Source organism: Sus scrofa, chromosome 1, assembly GCF_054392235.1.
Source record: "Sus scrofa isolate SSC_HxYL_T2T_F1_AM1 chromosome 1, Sscrofa_HxYL_maternal_Yorkshire_Landrace_v2.0, whole genome shotgun sequence".
Taxonomy (NCBI): domain Eukaryota; kingdom Metazoa; phylum Chordata; class Mammalia; order Artiodactyla; family Suidae; genus Sus; species Sus scrofa.
Genome location: NC_139383.1, coordinates 82,884,178 through 82,900,482, shown reverse-complemented (window position 1 = coordinate 82,900,482; position 16,305 = coordinate 82,884,178). Strand labels below are relative to the sequence as shown.

Below are 16,305 nucleotides of genomic sequence, written 5' to 3'. Positions count from 1 at the left end.
TAATCAAATGCTAGCTTCCAAAATTTTGTTTTTGGTACAGAAACACTACGTAAATAAGGGAAAGACAACTTTATTTTGTTTTTATAAAAAATTATTATTTTTTTTCTTTTTAGGGCTGCACCTATAAAATATTTAAGTTCCCAGTCTAGGGATTGAATTGGAGCTGCAGCTGCTGGCCTACACCACAGCCACAGCAACACAGGATCCGAGTTGCACCTGTGACCTATGCTGCAGCTTATGGCAATGCTGGATCCTTAACCCACAGAGCAAGGCCAGGGATTGAACTTGCATCCTCATGGATACTAGGCAGGTTCTTAACCCACTGAACCACAATGGGAACTCTGGGAAAAACAATTTTAGAAACAGAAATATGTTTCTATTTGAGATTGGGCTGCTTTTTTGAGACGTTTTAACAATCTAGTTATAGGTATAAAATCATCTGATTTTATGAAAGTTGGCCAGATTTTGTGCCTGAGTATCTGTTGCAATCAAGTGTGTGAGTACTATTACCAAAAGTCAGATAATCCTAAACTTCCACTGAGAATTCTTGCAAAATGCTCTTAAGAATTTCATTGCAGATTTTAGAAGAAAGTTTATCCTTTTCTTTTTTAGACTATGGAATTTCAGTTTATTTGGCAGCAACCACGGAATCTCAATTTTTTTTTTTTTGGTCTTTTTAGGGCCACACCCACGGCATATCTGGAAGTTCCCAGGCTAGAGGGCAAATTGGAGCTGTAGCTGCCGGCCTACACCACAGCTCACAGCAACTGGATCCTTAACCCACTGAGCGAGGCCGTGTCCTCCTGGTCAGATTCATTTCCGCTGAGCCATGATGGGAACTCTGGAATCCCAAGTTTAATGACAGCTGATTGAAACTGTTCTTTTTTCCCTTCTTTTTACTTTATTGAAAAATAATCAAAACTCTGTTGGCACAGACAGCATTACTCATCCTACATGTTTTAAAATGTGCGACATTTTGTATATGATATGTGTGTCATTGGAAACAGACTTTTCCCCCTAAAAAATAATTGAAGAGAGAAAGATTATGTTTGCATTTTCTTTGTTCAAGGTGTTTATTGCATCTCAGAGGGCGTACATGCACTGGGGTTTTCAACTGAAATACAAAGAAAAGCCATTTTGAAATTGATTGTAGGTATTTTTTCCCCATTACAGTGTATGTTATCCCCACAGTAAATTCAGATACAACCACTTTTAAATGGTACCATACACCTATTAAATAATTTGAAAAAAAAGGCAAACACCTTTCCAACCCAATATGCTTTTACGAAGAGCTGCCAAGCCACTAGCAACACTGATCAACAGTGACCTCGTTTATGCGTCGAAATCTTAAGCCAAGCCATCAGCACAGACAGTATGACAACGAATTAAAAATTAAAGAATACAGTATGTACAATAAAGGATACAATTCTCTGAATTAGTTTAAATTCTAATCACAATGGTACAACAAAACCTACTTTGAGCTCAAGTGAGGGATGGAGGAACACTAGTCTAGAGAATACACAAAGAAATACCAAATCAACAGATGTACATAAAGCCCACAAGAAAATGAAAATATCTGCAGTAGTTTTTAAATTACAGCTATACCTTGAAGGGGGGGAGGTGCCTTCATAATCACTTGAATAGTACATTTCTAATTTCATTTTCACGGACATGATAAAGACAGACCCTTTACTTCTCAGTGCATTTAATCAAGAATGAATAAATAGGTCAATTTAGATGCAAAACCTGTCAAATATAATTAAAATATATATTTTATTATAGCAGGGCTTAAATATGGACTTCCCATATTGGTTTTCATTCTTGATAAGGTAGCTTCAAGGAGAAATATTTCTTATGGACATTAAACTTTACAGTTTTTTTTTTTAAATAAAATTTCTTAACATATACAGTGCCACAAAAATAAACATTTCCCACAATAGTTGAAGTTCCTGTGATTGGAAAAAATGTACTCCACACCAAAAAAAGTTTTGTATATTGAAAGAATGTTTCCCTTACTATCTGATATTATCACACTGTTTGTAACATAGATACAGAAGAGAATTTAGAGGGAAAGTTTAGGTTTGTCCAAAAGTTATATGTACATTGAAACCTTCAAAAAAAAAAAAACAAAAAAACAAAACACAGACACCTTTCCAAAAGGCTCACCACACAACAGCTGCATCATCCGTCCGTGGGCGAGGTCCAGAAAAGCACTAAAGGCATTGGAAACATCCATCCATTGTTTATATCGTACAACACACAAAGAACCCAAATACACTACAATTTTGAGAAGAGGGATAACAGCTAAGGTAGTACACATTCCTAATGTTCACTTTCACAGCTGTGCTACACATTTTGGAAGAGAAGTTATAAATAAGCTTTGGGATTGGTACTGGTGGCTCATTTTGAAACTCTGAGCATCAATCTTATCTGAAGTCTCCAAACTCATTCTTTTTTTTTTTTTTTTTTCCTATTCAGTCACAAAAACTGCAGCTGTAAAGATAAAAAGCACTTGGATTAGAAAACAACTTTACATACTCTTCAAACATTTTACTTTGCTTGCAATTTTACTACAGTTACTACGAGGACTCTTTACATCAAAGGTTTTTGTATTACCAAATTCACATTTACATACATTGGACAATTCTTTAAAAACGAGTTTAACATTTCATCCAGGAAAAATGAAACTTCCAAGGTACACTTTCATTTTATATTTTAGATAAGGAAATTCTATCAGCAAACTTTTGAAATTTGGATACTCTGACGTCTTAGCACGACATTCAGTATCAATTAAGAATGTGTAATATTAAAAAAAAAAGGGCAGTAGAAAAAAGGGGGAATGGCAGGGACTACCTTTTATTTTTTTTCTTTTCAGTTGTGGTGCTCAGTGAGCCTCTGAACAAGAGATAGGACAGAAGAGAAAGGAGATAGGCCTGAGTGACTCAAGGCCTTCACTTAATGTTACTTTCTCACTAAGCTCCCTGGCTATCTGAGGCTTATCTCTCTGTGAGCAGCCTCACCTTTGGGAGTGTTTCAGCTTAGCCTTGGGGGCAACTTTTCTTCATTACCAAATCTTTTCCTCATTACAGATACATTACATGGTATCTGTTTCTCTCTTGACTATGAGTCTGAGGGCAGGTTCTGCCTCAAGCATCTATTTCAGGTGCTTATCAGAATTTCTGCATATAACAACAACAATATTACTGAATAAAAGGTGGATAAGAGGCCACTCCCTGCAGTGTCCTTGGTCACTCCTGAAACTTCAGCTGCTAAGAAGTATGTACTCACTGGCTTACTTATGCCTACTTCAGCCCAATCCAGCCCAAGGTAGGACAGAAAATTTGGGCACGCAGATAAACCATTAACTCTGAACAAAAAATCATGTCAGGAATCCACAAAAATCTTAGTAGGCATTAGAGAAATTTTAAAAAGTAGACAGGTAGTAGATAAAAACAATGATAAAAATAACACTGGATAGTGGTCCAAAACCTTTGACACTCTTCTTGCTCTTCCACTGTGACCTGCGGCAAATATCACTTAATGCCAAAGAACAGTTTCATCAGCCATGAAATGGACACAAAAGTATCTGGCTAATTTATCTCACAGAGTCTGATCTACAGAGATGATCACAAGACCTAATGACTGGGAATTGCATAGGAAAAGTAATGTGTAAATGAAAAGCCTCATTATTACTGTTCATCCATATTCAGCATGTATTTGTTGAGAACCTAGCCCTGTGTTAGGTGCTGAGTTAACAGTAAATGGTTTTCCTTCATCAATTTCCTTCCATGAGTCCAGCATTAATAATTTTATAAATTACATTAGAAATTTAAAACTAGAATGCTAGAAATTTAATATTCTGCTTGAATGCAGAAATATAAAAGGTAATAATGTAAGCTTTATTTGATGAGACCAAATAAGGATACATAAAATTACAGCTATGTAGCCAAATATATTCTTAGATAATTTCTAAATGAGGTATTATAAATGTTACTTTTCTATAAATTCCAGTCGTCATGTAATGAAGTTGCAATTTTCTAATTTATGAAGTAGCTTGGGCAACTTTTTGCTTTATCAGTATAATCTTTGTGCTTTCCAGGTTCAGGACAATTTAGAGGTTTCTCCCTCTTAGTTTTATAAATTAAGTAGATTTAAAAAGTCATTAATAAAGAGAGATTTCAATACTGATTTTAAAAGCATACACTTTCAAATTATTATTATTATATACATGTATTCAAAACACAGGAGTACAAGTATTAGCCATAAAACAGTTAAGCATAGCACAGGTCATTATTACAAGTCCGCAGGAAAAGCTCAATATTAGATACCTTAAATTGTTTACAAGAAATCCTTGATGTTAAGATCCGCTAATGGGTCCTTTGCTGGAGGTTTCTTGGGACTCTGAGTGGCAGGTGTAGGGCTTGGAGAAAGCTAATGGGGAAAAGCCAGCCCAAGATAATGGAGACAGAAAGCAAACAGAGAGATAGATGAGTATTAGGCAGGACACGTTCCACAGAAAACAAACATGCAGAAGATTAGATGTCTAATAGTTGACAACATCTACTTTGTTCTACTTGGTCACAGTGCAGTTTCAGGTTTTGATTTATAAAACCCACTTCAAAGTATGTTGGGCTTTCTCCACTTTCTTTGACATCAAATTTAGCCAAAGTAAAATCTGAGGACTCTGGTAGAACAATACGGATATTAGTTAGGGAAGATGTGAAGAACTAGCCACGTAAAGCTCTTATGACTACACAGTAAAAATCACCCTACACAATCTCTCTATTCAAAAGCATTTCTACTTTGAGTTATTAGTACCACTAAACCAATAAAGGAATATACATCACTTTTCTTAGCGTGAGTTTGAAGGAAAAATGGAAAGTGGACAGTTTGTAGAAAGGCACTTCAGCAATTACTTAAAAGTATGAGTTAAATATACTAGGATTTCACAAAAAGTATTTTAAATGAAAACCTGTCAAGTTTGGGGGCACTCGATGAGCAAATAGTCTCCTAGTTATGAATGTCACTAAATTCCAATACTGTTTGTCCAGCTTGCTGAGAAGACTAATTATTCTATACGATAGGGAAGAATCATACTCGCAGCAAAAGTGACAAAAAATTTCCTTATCTTGTATGTTTAATTACTATCTAAATTATTTCACTGTGTGACAGAAATAAGTTCTGGGAACAGGCTTCTGCAGAAATATTGGTGTATAAGGCCCTGAAAAAGGTAATACATTCAGTTACTACCCCTGGTAATCTATACAGGGTAATAACTGGAATGCATCCTTTGAGTCTAGATAATCTCCTAAGCTTATAATATTATGGAAATCTCAGAAACCTGGGCTTGTAGGGCAGGGATGTATGGTGTGTGTGTGTGTGTGTGTGTGTGTGTGTGTGTGTGTGTGTGTGTGTGTTTTAATTCAGAAAACAGAGCTCCAGGAGTAAGGAATTTTAGATTTGTTTCTATGTCCAGAAACACTTGACTGACTGTAGGATCTATTAGTCAAACTTCCAATTTCTCTTCCTTTTAATGGCTGTACTGGAGGCATATGGAAGTTCCCAGGCTAGGGGTCAAATCAGAGCTGCCGCTGTCGGCCTACACTACAGCCACAGTAATGCTGGATCCAAGCTGTGTTGGCAACCTGCACCGCAGTTTGCAGCAATGCTGGATCCTTAACCCACTAAACAAGGTCAGGGATTGAATCCTAATCCTTGAAGAGACAAAACTGGGTTCCTTAACCTGATGAGTCACAATGGGAACTCCAAATTTCAATTTTTTTTTACAACTGAGACCGTATTTCATAGAAAGTCCAGGAAAAAGTAAATGTAAAGGCCGAAGTTGTTTGGAAGATAAGAAACTCAAGGATTGGAATAAAATAAATGATTAGGTGAGATGACAACACCGTGATATCAACGAGGAACAGTGGAACAGTCGCTCATGAACCACTGCTTTGTTTCCCAAAGCTGCAAACTCATGTTTATTTCCTCATTTAGTATATAATTAGCTATGCTTCTTCTCTGATACATGAAGTACAATCTAAAAATTGTATAAATGTGGCATATCATTTCCTAAATTACCATACATTCAGTTAAATGATTAAAAACACTGTATTTTCATATCATCCATTTTTTTTTTTTTACTTTTCATTTGCATTCTTTGAATTAAGTCAACAAATTGAGGCTATGTAACACTGGTATCATGCAGGAAAACTACCTTAAATAATAAAACTTTATTAATTTATTTCTTAAGCTTTCAATACCCCAAATATGGTAAGATTTTTAAAAATCTCAGTAACATCCCTCCAAGTTCATAAAAATAGAAACATCTTCTATTTTTCAAAAAGGTTGTAGATAGTTATGGATATGTTTAACCATCAAGGAAACATTCACAATAAATGAGACCCTTCTTAGAATTTAAATATATCTAGATTGAATTCAACCCCAATTGTTACACCCCAAACTTTCCTCATTCCCCCACAAAACAACAAAAGGCAGTGTTCATTCGTCTCACAGCTGACTTAAATTTCTCAGGAAACCAGTACTTCGATTATGGCCTCGAAGGCTTGGGCCTCTCACATTCATTCTAAATTCATCTCTTTGGACACCCGCCATTCTCTCTCCTGGATATTATGGCTTTTAAAGGGTTAAAGTAAAGAAAGTGAAAGCAAATGCCAGAACCAGGTAGAGCATGAATTTAGAGGTGATTCAAGGAAGCCAAGGGGTTTAAAGTACACTCAGAAAGTTCACAGTAGGAGTCTTACAAATAAGACAACATAAATATCCATGTGGGAAGTTAAAAACATGGAAGTGAAACCATTCACTGATATCAGAAAATACATTTGAGTCATGTGTCTTGGTTTGCTCAGCACAGTGCTAGTAAAGTTATAACTCGGTGGTCTGCCTCCTTCTATGTCAATTTCTCATAGTGAAAACCTCTTTGGTTCTACATATACCTTTGCTATGGCCAGGGAGAATTTATAACAGAAATAAAGAAATGGTGACTCATCTGTATGAACTTCACCACTAGTAGCAAAACAGTTCAACAAAGTGCATGTATCTGAGCATTTCTGTAAATGCAGGTAGCATACTGTGTAGTAAGAAATCTGGCTTCACCTAAATAGAGGTCTGCCATTTGTCCTGGACCTTGGAAGGTATCCTCCAAACCCTTGGAATCTCTGGAGTGAAAGGAATGTCTTTGTTTTTCAGGGTGGGTTTTTTGGAACCACACCTGATAGTTTATGCTAACAAGATGACTCAGGGTGGGGGGCTAGTCATGCCAGAACGACCAACCAGGTAATTAGAGAGTTACATCTTTGGGCCACAGTATACAAGCCTGACCTTCAGGGAGGGAAGAGGGCTGGAGATCAAGTTCAACTAAGCAGGAAATAATTCAATCAATCATTTCTATGTAATGAAACCTCAATAAAAACTCTGCACACTGGGAGTTCCCGTCGTGGCTCAGTGGTTAATGAATCCGACTAGGAACCATGAGGTTTCGGGTTCAATCCCTGGCCTTGCTCAGTGGATTAACGATCTGGCGTTGCTGTGAACTACGGTGTAGGTTGCAGACGCGACTCGGATCCCGCATTGCTGTGGCTCTGGCATAGGCCGGCGGCTATAGCTCTGATTGGACTCCTAGCCTGGGAACGTCCATATGCCACGGGAGTGGCCCAAGAAATGGCAAAAAGACAAAAACTCTGCACACTGAAGCTCGGGTAATGTTCCTGGTTGGCAGAACTGCATGTGTTTTGACATAAGTTGATGCCGGGTGAGGAGTGCATCCCTGAGGGCAAAGGACCCTCAGGTGTGGAATCCTCCTGGACTCTGCCATATGCACCTCTGCTTTTGGCTGGATCTGGTTTGTATCTTTTCACTACACTAAAGCTGTCACTGTAAAGTTAGTGCTTCCCTGAGTTCTGCAAGTCATTCCAGAAGATTGCCTAATCTGAATGTGGTCCTGGAAACCACTTCAAATTTGTAGGTGGCTGATCTGAAGTGAGGGTGGCCCTTGGGACTTGAAGGGTCTGAGGTGACCCAGTTTTGTGGGTACTGCTCCCTTAGACTTTGCAATTTGGCCAACTCATTGCAATTAATGTCACTATCTTGGGCAAACTTGGCTCTGGAGGACTCTGTTCCTAACCTTGAGTTTGGCTAACTCTGGAAACACATAATAAAATTATGGATCAGAAGTACTACTTTTTCTGCAATAAATACCTAGATACTTTAAATGTCTGCTTGTTCTCAGGAAGCGTTCTGAGTTAAATAGGAGAGGACCAGAGGGGCATGAGGACAGTTAGTTGTTTCTACCAATTTCCTCCAAACATCACATTATGGCTCATCTGACTTTCATGTTCCCTTTACTTCTGAAGCAACAGATATGAAGATTGTATCAGGTAAACACATTTTTAAGCACTTTGTCACGTGACAGCCTTACACTTAGAAATTAATGTCATGCTTTTGTGGACATTTAAAAACTGACCTGTGCGCCAGGTACAGCTGCAGCTCCAAAGGGTGGCCGCATCATGGGCTGTGCAAACATGACTGGCTGCTGAGGCATCATGGTCATGCCCGTCCCAGCTGGAGGCTGAAAAGACAGAGCAGTTCATGGCATGAGTGGAATCCACTCTGGTAATGCCCTGACCTTTGGGTCTTCTTTTTTCTTTTCTTTTTTGGCTGCCCTGTGGCATATGGAATTGCTGGGCTAGGGATCGAACCTGTGTCCTGGCTCTGCAGAAATGCTGCCGACCCTGTTGTGCCACAGCAGGAACTCCTGACCTTTGTATCTTTGATATGCTCCCTCAAATTTCTGAGGGGAGTACTCTTATGGTACAGTGGGTTAAGGATCTGGCATTGTCGCTGCAGCAGCTTGGGTCACTGCAAGCCAAATGGGTTCAGTTTCAGGCCTGGGAACTTCCACATGCTGTAGGTGAAGCAAAAAAAAAAAAAAAAAAAAAAAAGTCTAGACTCAAATTTTTGAGGAATCCAGGCCTGTGAGAAAATCTAATTTGTAGTTTTGAATGACAGGTGCTATGAGGCTGGCAGCCAGCAGAGGATCACTGGAAGGAGTAGAAGCCTGGCTGGCTACATGGCATCCTCACCCCAAGCAGGCTTTGTTGTTGTTTATCTGTTCTTGAAGACAGAAAAACTTGTTTCTTTCTGGAAGATGGCCCTGAAATTTGCTAGCGAAAAAAGTAGTAAGTGAGAAGTCCTAGTAGAGTGACTAAAAGTTCATCTGATGATTGAGCTGAGAATAGGTAAATGGTACTGCAACAATGACATATCAGTGGACTATAAAAATTACCTTGATGGCAGCATTTATGTATTTTATAACTGGCTTTATCATGTCATGAGTAGAAGATTTAATGTCTAAAGTGGATGACTTAACTTTTACAGCTTTTACTTTGCTGCATTTCGGGAAGAATTATATTCTATAGTTACTCTGGGATTTGGCAAAGGCCTTAGGAGTAATCGCTACAATTTTTACCACAGGTCATCGCTCACCATTCCAAATCCTGCTCCAGGCTGTCCGACAGATGGGGCCCCCGCAACAGGAGGAACTGAACTGGTTGGAGGTACAGCTCCTTGCTATCAAAAAACCCACAAAACACGCACAGATAAACACACACACAACAACAATAAACAGAAATAACCAATATGATTTAGTTTTTCAATGACAGAATATAATTTTAAAATGCATGCCCCTTAAGTATGTAAAGAAATAGCAAATTTCAGTTTTTTTTTTTTTTTTTTTTGTCTTTTTTTGCTATTTCTTGGGCCGCTCCTGCAGGATATGGAGGTTCCCAGGCTAGGGGTCCAGTCGGAGCTGTAGACATCGGCCTACACCAGAGCCACAGCAACACGGGATCCGAGCCGCGTCTGCAACCTACACCACAGCTCACGGCAACGCCGGATCGTTAACCCACTGAGCAAGGGCAGGGACCGAACCCACAACCTCATGGTTCCTAGTCGGATTCGTTAACCACTGCGCCACGACGGGAACTCCGCAAATTTCAGTTTTAAATTAAAAAACAAAAGGTGCTAGTACCACACCAGTGATGTGAAGAACATTACTAACTTGCTGGTCACTGTGTGGTGCTATTGGGCTCTCTTATTTGGGCTCAGCTTATGCTCAGCACTGGGCTTCTTCACTACCTCCTCATCTTCTCAATGTAAATGGTCAAATTTCCTTCAGCTTCTCTTTTTCTATCATTATATCCTCCAAGAGGCATTGGGTAAGAGACTTTAGGAATGCTTTCATTTACATTTTCAATGCTGGGTTTCCACTCCCCCCCCATTTTTTATTATTCTCTTCTGTGTTGTATTTGTTTATTTTTGGCTTTTGACTGCTCTACATTTGCACAAAGACCAAAATTATTTCTAAATTTTAGGAAGCATTTATTTACTTATTTGTTTTTTTAGGGCTGCACCAGTAGCATATGGAGGTTCCCAGGCCAGGGGTCTAACTGGAGCTACAACTGCTGGCCTATACCACAGCAACACCGGATCCAAGCCATATCTGCAACCTATACCGCAGCTCATGGCAATGCCAGATCCTTAACCCACTGAGTAAGGCCAGGGATCGAATCCACATCCTCATGGTTCCTGTCAGATTCATTTCCTCTGTGCCATGATGGGAACTCCTTAGGAAGCATTTAGAAGACTGCGTATAATATAGCATACATATCCCATTTCAGGCATAGGGCTGCTAGTTTTTGGTCATACACCAAAGCCCCTAATATTTACCTGATGCATACAATTAACCCTATTGCAATTCTTTAAATTTAAGTTGAACTTTAAACAAAATCCTAATTGAAAAAGAAAATACTGTAGTGATGTTAGCCAAAATGGTGGAGTAAGTAACTCCAAGAGCTCTCCAATCCATAAAAAACAGTGGACAAATAGGCAAAACTGTCAAAATCAACTTTTTTGGAACTCTGGAAACCAACTAAAAGTTTGCAGCAACCTAAAAAAATACTTATTAAAAAAAAAAATCAGCTGAATCTTGGTAGGAACAGTGAGCTTTGTGACAATTTAACTTACCCTAGTTCCAGCTACTGTTCTCCAGTTCAGATGTATCCTTGAAAATAATGGAATACATTCCTGGCAATAGTACCACAGGAAGTAAAATATGTTTCAATATTTTTTTTTTTTCTGTTTCTTGTCTAAGGTAGCTCTGTGAAAACATTGGCTTGTCTTTATCTTACCAAACTGGGAGCATACCTAGTGCTAAAGTTGTTACCTGAAAACATTTGTCAAAATACTTACAGGCAACTTTTTTAGTTGTTGCTGTATGAGGCAATGGATAACAGTCAGAGCATACAGCAGACTAAACAAAAAGCTCAGAAGGAAAGGCTGGAGAATGAGATGCTTTGAGGATTAAGGATTTGAAAAGCTCAGACATACTTCTGGGAATGTAGACAGCCATACATGTGCCCAGGGCTTTGTACATGTTCAAGAAAGCCTTGAGATGGCTCTGGCTGACTCTGAGGCTTTAAGTAGGCAGGAGTGATTGCTAAGACAGAGTTGTAAATTGCCTACTTAAGTAAGTCTGAAGTCATGCCTAGCACACACACTCAGAGTCCCTCTGCAAAGACTAGAATATTTCTGTTCCAGGAGTTTAAGCAGTATCTGCCTAATCATTAGCTGACTGCTTAGCTAAAGGACAAAACCAAAACAAAACAACCTCCTACAAAAGTAGCAAGACAACAAAAAAGCAGCAACAACAAACCCTGGAGAAGGGGCAGAACAGGATTTCCAGAGTTGGCATATTATGATAGTTAAAATGTCCAGGTTTCAACAAAAAAACAGGCATGCAAAGAAAAAAGAACATATATAGTCCATATGCAGGAGAAAGAACTCAAATCAAATACCAGCTCCTACTATAAGGAACTAGAAAAAAGAACAAATAATTCCAAAGTGAGCAAAGAAATGAAATGATAATGATTAGAACAGAGATAAATGAAATAGAGAATGAGAAAAGAGAAGAAACCAAAAGCTGGTTCTTTGAAAAGATCAATAAAATTAATAAACTTTCAGGTAGACAAACCAAGAAAGAGAAACTTAGATGACCAAAATCAGGAAAGGAAGTGTAGATATTATTATCAACCTTATAGAAAAAAAAAGAACTATGAAGAAATATTGTAAGAAATTATATGCTAAAACATTAGATAGTATAGATGAAATGGTCAAATTCCTAGAAAGACACCCAAAACTGACTCAAGAAGAAATTTAAAATTTAAACAGATGTATAGCAAGTAAAGAAATAGAGTCAGTAATAAAATATCTTTCATCACAGAAAAGCCCAGAACTAAATGGCTTTACTGGTCAATTCTACTAAATGTATAAAGAAGAATTAACATCAATCCTTCTTAAGCTCTCAAAAAAAAAAAAAAAAAGAAGGGGAACATTTTCTACTTATTCTTTGATGCCAGTATTACTGGGATAATTAAAATAAGACAAGGACATCACAAGAAAACTATAGACCAAATCCTTTAAGAATACTTATGCAAAAATCTCAACAAAATATTAGCATACCAGATCAAGCAGCATATGCATATTGAAAGAATTATGCACCATGATCAATTGAGATTTAGCCCAGGAATTCAAGGTTGGCCCAAAAAATGTCATATTAATAGAATACAAGAAAAAGCATTTGACAAAATCCAGTATCCTTTCATGAGAAAATAACACTAAATGAACTAGTAATTGAAGGGAAATTCTTCAACCTGATAAAGGGTATCTGCAAGAACCCACAGCTAACACTGCACTTAATGCTGAACGACTGAAAGCTTTTTCCTTAAGAACAAGACAAAGATGTACAAAAGGTCTGGTCAGGGCAATTAGGTAAGAAAAAGAAATAAATAGCATCCAGATAAGAAAGGAAGAAAACTACCTCTGTCTATAGATGACATGATCTTATATACAGAAAATCCTAAAGAATCCATACACAAAAAGGTATCAGAGTTAAGTTCAACAAAGAAGTTCTGCAAAGTTGCAGTTTACAAAATCAATATACAAAAATGACTAGCCCTCTGGCCCTAACAGCCCCCTTAGCAATCCTGCAGGCAGCTCACACAGGAAAGATAACATCTGGAGTCAGCCAGTCTACACGCAATGAAGAAGGATGCAGAAGCCAACCCTTGCCTCAATGAGACACTGAGATTCTTCCCCTTCAATTTCCCCTTTAAAAAGTGTCATGGCTGATCAGAATCTTTGGAGTTGGTTTCTGGACATGAGTCTACCTTCTCCCCAGACTGCCAGCTCTTCCGATTAAAGCACCTTTCCTTTCTATTGACACTTTTCTCTAGAATTATTGGCTTGTGAACGGCCAGCAGTTGAACCTGGGTTTGGCTACAGCTGCTTCTGAAGTGCACGTTTTGGCTGTCTCTCCTTAAATGTTCTCAGAAAAAGAGAATCAAACATATTTTAAGAAATGAAAGAATGGAAGAAAAGTTTTATGCAAGAACTGGGTGGAGGGAAGCCAGAGGACTCCAGAACGATTTCTTATGTCAAAGAAAAGCTAGAGCTTCATTCAGGAAGAAGAGCTTTATAGTAAATGGAGTGAATGGTAGTGAATTTTTATATGACTAAGTCAGAGCTAATAACAATAAAATAACTGCACAGGAGAGCTTTTTACTGTTGACTAAAATGTTAAGGAAAATAAACCAAAGAAACAGAACCACATGTAACTCTGCTTCCTAATAAATTATTTCTGTTGTTCTAATTTCTCTTTCCACAGCTGCTGTGGATACTTTATGCTAAAACCTACTGTCTTTAACTTTCTGGAGTTTCATTACTAACAATGCAAAGTTTTCTCCTTCATAAACAAAAATAAGGAGTTTGGGAGTTTTAGACAATCTCAGTCTTGTAATGGAGCCTGCCAATCAGATTTCTGGCTTTGCTGCCCTGAAGAAGCAAAACGGTTGTTAATTACATATCTGATAAATTCTGAACCTTGTGTGGTTAAAGCCTTCATCTCAGGGGAGGTGATAGTCAAGGAAGGTCTCCAACTCAGTACTGTTTTAAAAGTACTTCTCCCTTATTTCCCTTCTGTGGTAATGGCTTTGATATTTAGCAAACTTCCCCACACAGAAACCTGGACAACCACTGTCTTGGTGGGTTCATTCACAATTACCCCTAGTTGTGTGGATTCTACCTGAGAATTTTCTTTTTCTTGGTCATACCCATGGTATGTGAAAGTTCCTGGGCCAGGAATCGAACACACACCACAACAGTGATCTGAGCCACAGCAGTGACAACACCAGATCCCTAACCCACTGAGCTACTAGGGAACTCCAAGAATTTTCTTTGTCTTTCTTTCCATCCTCACCTCTGGTTCTCAACATTTTTTTTTTTCTTTAACCTATAGCTGATCTGCCAGATGTCAGCATCCACCCCACCCTTCTATCCACTCCCCTTAAACTTTGCTATCATCATAACTTTTGAAACTAACCTGTTAAAAAATAATAAACAGCTTTATCCTGTTGTTAAGAGCAATGCTATTAAAGAAAAGACTTCTTAGGATGGTATATAAGGTCTCTCTAATTTTGCACAAAAGAGAACAGAAAAATTAGTTCCTTTAATTTGGTGATGATAATATAAAAGCTGAGAGTTCATGTCAATATGCAGTATTAATAGATTTATAAGATCAGTTCTAAAGAAGCTTTTTCTTTCTTTAGGGATTTTATTTATACTTATTGAATCTCTCTCCTTCTAGCCCCAACAATGTCCTTGTATTTAAGAATGGAGTCCAGCTGCCTAGGCCCAGACTGCTTCCTGCTTATAGTCTCAGCATCTATACGCTACAAGGCACAGGTATGTGCTTGGGGTCCCAGGGTAATGATTATTCTCTCTTTCACTCTCAAATGAGCCTAGTGGGGGCAATAAATTATACAGCCATCCTGGGCACAGGTCAGTTTAAAAGTGGTAGTTTTCCAGCAAGCGTCTTTATAAAAATTAAAATGAAACTATTTTATAGCTAAGTACAAAAATGGCCCTAATAAGCACTGTTTTAAAAAAAAATGCAAAGAGGAGTTCCTGTTGTGGCTCAGTGGTAACAAACCTGACTATTATCCACAAGGATGCTGGTTTAATCCCTGGCCCTGCTCATGGATTAAGGAGCTGGCATTGCCGTGAGCTGTGGTATAGGTCACGGATGGGGCTTGGATCTGGATTTGCTATGGCTGTGGGACAGATTGGTAGCTGCAGCTCCATTTGACCCCTGGCCTGGGAATTTCTATATGCTGAGGAAAAAAAAAGAATTAAAAAATGCAAAGAAAGATTGAAAGAGATAAATACCTAGATATAATAGGCATTGCTATGTTAGAAATCACTTCTTAAAATTAAGTTCTTCCAGATTTTGAGCTCACCAGAAACAATCAATCCCTGAATTCCCTGCTCTTAATAACACCAGGGGATGGAGTGGGAAGACCACAGGAAGCAGGTTTTGAGAGTTCCCGTTGTGGTGTGGTGGAAACGAATCCAACTGGGAACCATGAGGTTGAGGGTTTGATCCCTGGCCTCACTCAGTGGGTTAAGGATCCGGCATTGCTGTGAGCTGTGGTGTAGGTCCCAGACTCGGCTCGGATCTGGTGTTGCCGTGGCTGTGGCATAGGCCAGCAGCTGTAGCTCCAATTAGACCCCTAGCCTGGGAACTTCATATGTCATGGGTGTGGCCCTAAAAAAAAAAAAAAAAGAAAAAAAAAGAAAGTTCAGGCCTTCCCCCTGTGGCGTAATGAGATCAGTGGCATCTCTGAGGTGCTGGTATATAGGTTTGATCCCTGGCCTGGTACAGTGGATTAAGGATCCAGCCTTGCTGAAGCTGCAGCTTAGGCTGCAACTGCAGCTCGGATCTGATCCCTGGCTCTGGAACAACATATGCTGCAGGGCAGCTAAAAAAAAAAAAAAAGAAAAACAAAAAGAGAGAGTTCTCTTCCACAATAGGAAACTACCTAATCTATCTGGTAAGAAAGAAAGTTTTCACTACTTATTAAGACAATCAGGAAATTTGGGCAAGATATGTGATAAAATACAGACAGTGATCAATGATATTAAATGTTTTGAATATTGTTTTCATAATTGTACAAGTATAGGATTGATATCTGAAGAGGTAGAAATACTATTTTGAAAAAATTAAGACCAAAAATAGGTAACAATCTTTATTATAAATAGAGTCAATGAAATTTGCACTTGGGTAAACACTGTATCTTGCTCATATTTCTTCAATGTGGATGAAAAAAGTACAAGGTTAGTAGCAAAATGCACCCTGCTTTTATACACTTGGAAACTGGCCAAGTTACCGCA

At 38.4% G+C, this 16,305-nt stretch overlaps 1 protein-coding gene across 25 annotated transcripts in view; it reads right to left on the bottom strand.

Moving 5' to 3' along the window:
- Window positions 1–1,048: 1,048 nt before the first annotated feature.
- SNAP91 (synaptosome associated protein 91) overlaps window positions 1,049–16,305 on the bottom strand; it is a 157,622-nt gene continuing 142,365 nt past the window's right edge. For all 25 annotated transcript variants that reach the window (XM_021091696.2, XM_021091727.2, XM_084963950.1 and 22 more), the window contains 4 exons: window positions 9,505–9,588; window positions 8,483–8,587; window positions 4,329–4,431; window positions 1,049–2,493 (listed from right to left, as the gene is read on the bottom strand). In XM_021091696.2, coding sequence (XP_020947355.2) covers window positions 4,339–4,431; window positions 8,483–8,587; window positions 9,505–9,588 — 282 coding nt within the window. In that variant the 3' untranslated portion in view covers window positions 1,049–2,493; window positions 4,329–4,338. The remainder of the gene's footprint in view (window positions 2,494–4,328; window positions 4,432–8,482; window positions 8,588–9,504; window positions 9,589–16,305) is intronic.